Source organism: Phalangium opilio, unplaced genomic scaffold (assembly GCF_054372755.1).
Source record: "Phalangium opilio isolate 3A_F unplaced genomic scaffold, DU_Popi_V2 ptg001421l_1, whole genome shotgun sequence".
Classification (NCBI taxonomy): Eukaryota; Metazoa; Arthropoda; class Arachnida; order Opiliones; family Phalangiidae; genus Phalangium; species Phalangium opilio.
Genome location: NW_028324258.1, coordinates 183,070 through 187,572, shown reverse-complemented (window position 1 = coordinate 187,572; position 4,503 = coordinate 183,070). Strand labels below are relative to the sequence as shown.

Below are 4,503 nucleotides of genomic sequence, written 5' to 3'. Positions count from 1 at the left end.
AATCAAACTTTCTGCCGATGGTCGTTGCGATTCTCCAGGACATTCAGCAAAGTACTGCACATACTCACTAATGGAGCAAGAATCGAATTTAATTGTGCATTTTGAGATAGTGCAAAAGTCTGAAGTAGATTTTAAATCAACAAACATGGAACTAGAAGGATTAAAACGATGTTTAAATTGTCTAGAGAAATCGGAATTGGTTATCAATCAGCTTACAACTGATCGCCATATTCAAATAAGAAAATATATTTGGGAGGAAAATCCCTATATAGACCATCAATTTGATGTCTGGCACCTGAACAAATCCATCAGGACAAAATTACTGCGATTATGTAAAATAAGAGAGAACGGTGAACTGGATCCTTGGTCGAAAACCATAAACCGCCACCTTTGGTATTGTTCCGAACACTGTGAAGAAGACCCGGACAAGCTCATTGATATGTGGAAATCGCTTTTATATCACGTGACCAATGTTCATGAGTTTCCTAACTTCAAATATTTTAAGGCGTGTGGCCACAATGAACTTGATGAACAAGAAAGAGAGAAGAAAAAATGGCTTCATCCAGAAAGTGACTCTTATAAAGCACTCTCTAAGCTGGTTAACGACAAGAGGTTACTTAAAGACATCCGCCAAATGAGTAAATACTCCCATACCTCTAAATTGGAAAGTTATCATAGCCTGATGAATAAGTATTGTAGTAAGCAGCTGGATTTCGATTTTGATGTATTGGAAGCTAGAACACAGCTAGCTGCATTAGATCACAACTACAATGCAGATAGAAAAATGGTATTGAGGTTGCAACTATTGAAGGTCAGAAGGAAGAATTTGCATATTATTATTCAAAAGCCACAGGCGAATGGCATGCAAGACCACTGAAAGAAGGGATCGACTAATCTGCTGAATGTCTGAACGTCTGAACTGCTGAAAATAGTAGAATTCCTACTATAAAATTCTCCCATCCTACCAAACCATAAACTGTCTAACCGTTTTTGACTATTTTGCTGAAATTCCGAATTCTGAACAGTGAACAGTGAAATTAAAGTAAAAGATCGTCTGAACCTTTTTGACTATTTTGCTGAGATGCTGAATTCTGAACCGTGAACTTTGAAATTAATGTAAGATAGAGACCGTCTGAACTTTTTTGACTATTTTGCTGAAATGCCGAATTCTGAACCGAAATTAATGTAAGATAGAGCCCGTTGAACTTTTTTGACTATTTTGCTGAAATGCTGAATTCTGAATCGTGAATTTTGAAAATGAAGTAGAATGGAGACCGTCTGAACTTTTTTGACTATTTTGCTGAAATGCCGAATTCTGAACCGTGAACTTTGAAATTAATGTAAGATAAAAATCGTCTGAACTTTTTTGACTATTTTGCTGAAATTCCGAATTCTGAACCGAGATTAAGATAGAGACCGTCTGAACTTTTTTGACTATTTTGCTGAAATGCTGAATTCTGAACCGTGAATTTTGAAAATGAAGTAGAATGGAGGAGAAAGGTTATTTTATTTCGGAAGTAGATAATTCTAAACAGTAATTTTTTGGAAAAGGCATATTATAATTTGAGAAAGGTTATTTTATTTCGGAAGTAGATAATTCTAAACAGTATTTTTTTGGAAAAGGCATATTATAATTCGAGAAAGGTTATTTTATTTCGGAAGTAGATAATTCTAAACAGTAATTTTTTGGAAAAGGCATATTATAATTCGAGAAAGGTTATTTTATTTTGGAAGTAGATAATTGTAAACAGTAATTGTGTGGAAAAACAATATTATTATTTGGGAAGTCAACAATATTTTAGAAAAGGCGTAACATTGTTACACTATTTTCATTTTCATTTTCAAAATTCACGGTTCAGAATTCGGCATTTCAGCAAAATAGTCAAAAAAATTCAGACGGTCTCCATTCTACTTCATTTTCAAAATTCACGGTTCAGAATTCAGCATTTCAGCAAAATAGTCAAAAAGGTTCAGACGGTCTCCATTCTACTTCATTTTCAAAATTCGCCGTTCAGAATTCAGCATTTCAGCAAAATAGTCAACAACGTTCAGACGGTCTTTATCTTACATTAAATTCGGTTCAGAATTCGGCATTTCAGCAAAATAGTCAAAAAAGTTCAGACGGTCTCCATTCTACTTCATTTTCATAATTCACGGCTCAGAATTCAGCATTTCAGCAAAATAGTCAAAAAAGTTCAGACGGTCTCTATCTTACATTAATTTCGGTTCAGAATTCGGCATTTAAGCAAAATAGTCAAAAAAGTTCAGACGGTCTCCATTCTACTTCATTTTCAAAGTTCACGGTTCAGAATTCGGCATTTCAGCAAAATAGTCAAAAAAGTTCAGACGGTCTCTATCTTACATTAATTTCAAAGTTCACGGTTCAGAATTCAGCATCTCAGCAAAATAGTCAAAAAGGTTCAGACAGTTTACGGTTTGGTAGGATGGGAGAATTTTATAGTAGGAATTCTACTATTTTCAGCAGTTCAGACGTTCAGACATTCAGCAGATTAGTCTATCCCCTGAAAGAACCCAAAAGCTACTGTTATATTTATGATATAATGGAAAATATTCTTAGGAGGCAAATGGGTTCCGTTAAAGAGGGTAAAGCAATTAAAAGAATTGGTTCCATAGCTCCCATCTCAAGACCAGACAAAAGTCAACTTGTAATTGCTGCTAAAAGAAGATTACAGTTTGACTGATATATTTCAAGGATTTAAAAAATTACATTGTTAGGAAACTTTAATATCAATTGGATAAAATTTCTTGTTCAAGTTTTTGTAATCAGTAAATTTTTTTATTAAGATTTAAAAAATCACTAGTTGTATGGCTATATGAATTTATGTCAGTTAAACTGGAATTAAATTTCACGCATATCACAGTTTTCATAATTTTATATCACTTTTTGACTTTTTTACTTGAAATTGATTTATAGATTTTAATAACAGTATTCAAACCTTTTTTCACTTCAAATTAATCACTTAGTTTTACAAAATACAACCAAATGATTTAACTTAAAACAAGTTTCGTCAAGTTAAATCACAATTTTCTTAACTTTAAAAATCTACAATGAAAATGGTAGTAATTTTATATCTATATCACAGTTTTCTTAACTTTTAATACCTTAAATGAAATTAATTTTTCATGGGTTATTTAAATCACAGTTGTCTTAACTGAAAAATAATTGATATGCATTTTATAAATTTTACTTTTCTCGGTTTAAATTTGACCAGTATTTTAGGCATTTAAGGCAGCTTGAACTTCCAGAGGATTAAACGTCTTGTATCCAACATAATTATTTTCATCATTTTCAGGATAATTACTTCTTATTTTGATTAAAGCACAAATTGGCAAACACCTACGGTTATTTTTCCCCAGTTTTTTATAAATTAATGATGAAAAATTACGATATGCAGTGTATCGCAACTCCCTAAAATAATATTAAACGTTTTTTAAATTCAATTAAAACGAGATACTATATAGTAACTTACTGATTACTAAACACATCAGGTAAATTCTGCGCTCGCCTTCTGTGGACTAGGTATAGTTTATGGTTGGTTTCAAGAACTATGCGGTTCAAGCACATATCCTTAAATCCCTTATGTTCCGTTATGCATTGTGGATTCGAAATATCTGGCTTTTGCCTCAAAAATCGCTGAACTCGGGGTATTTGTCTGCAACAAATAACACCTTGTCGAGTATCAGCGGCACATATATATTTTTGTATTTCTTCTCCCAAAGTATCTTCAGTTTCTAAAGCAATATTTGTACAGCCTCCATCACAGGAGCAGTTTTCAGTTAACTGTCTAATGTCGATGTTCGGTTGATTTACATCAGCATTCCTTTCGGCAGCAGCAGCCCTGCGTTGTAGAATTTCAGCCTCAGTATATTCTGGTTCAAAGGCATACCCTTCTACTCTTCTCGCTTCAGCCATTATGTCTATTAACAGTGTCAAACATGATTTAATGCATCAATAACTATCGCATTCGCATAACAAAACCAGTAAAAACTCACCTAAGCCTTGGCTATTCTCAGAGTTCTACTTCTTCGTACTGCTGTGTGGGTGGAGTATCGCTCGCAAATAACGATAAAACGTAGTATAGGAGATCTATTTTCCAAATTGTCGGCGCAAATTGCAATTCTAACAGAATGAATTCTCCAAAATGACCGCGTATAACCTGGCCGGAACTTTGCCATCAATATAAAATGTCGGTGTCGGACTCTCGGCAAAGGCCGGAAGCTTCATGTTCGCGTCTTTGCGCCGGCGCGGGCATCCGAAATTTCCTTTAACGTCATATCGCGGTCCTATACAAAAGTCTCACTTCTCTTGACAATGTACGGAAGCCTTTGCATCTACTCTAGTTTGTACTATTACAGAGACAACAATCTTTTGCGAAAGTTTGGGCCAATGAAAGCAATTCGGTGCGGGTACGTCAGAAAAGACATATGGTGCCTTACATTATTTAAGTATTTACATTTCAAGATTTAATTTTCTAAAGATTA

The 4,503-nt window shown here is 34.0% G+C and overlaps 1 protein-coding gene across 1 annotated transcript; it reads right to left on the bottom strand.

Annotated features, from left to right (window-relative positions):
- Positions 1 to 3,237: 3,237 nt before the first annotated feature.
- On the bottom strand, positions 3,238 to 4,155 carry LOC149583107 (uncharacterized). The gene is made up of 2 exons (XM_089864004.1): positions 3,492 to 4,155; positions 3,238 to 3,430 (listed from the first exon to the last, which is right to left on the bottom strand). The coding sequence occupies exons 1-2, from the start codon at positions 3,932 to 3,934 to the stop codon at positions 3,238 to 3,240; spliced, it is 636 nt and encodes a 211-aa protein (XP_089720130.1). The 5' UTR covers positions 3,935 to 4,155.
- Positions 4,156 to 4,503: the final 348 nt, after the last annotated feature.

Excerpts from the sequence above, each read along its gene's own strand:
- LOC149583107 (XM_089864004.1), bottom strand. The coding sequence starts at position 3,934 with ATGGCTGAAGCGAGAAGAGTAGAAGGGTATGCCTTTGAACCAGAATAT. Across the intron at positions 3,431-3,491 it reads CCTGATGTGTTTAGTAATCA|GGAGTTGCGATACACTGCAT; the intron begins GTAAGTTACTAT and ends ATATTATTTTAG.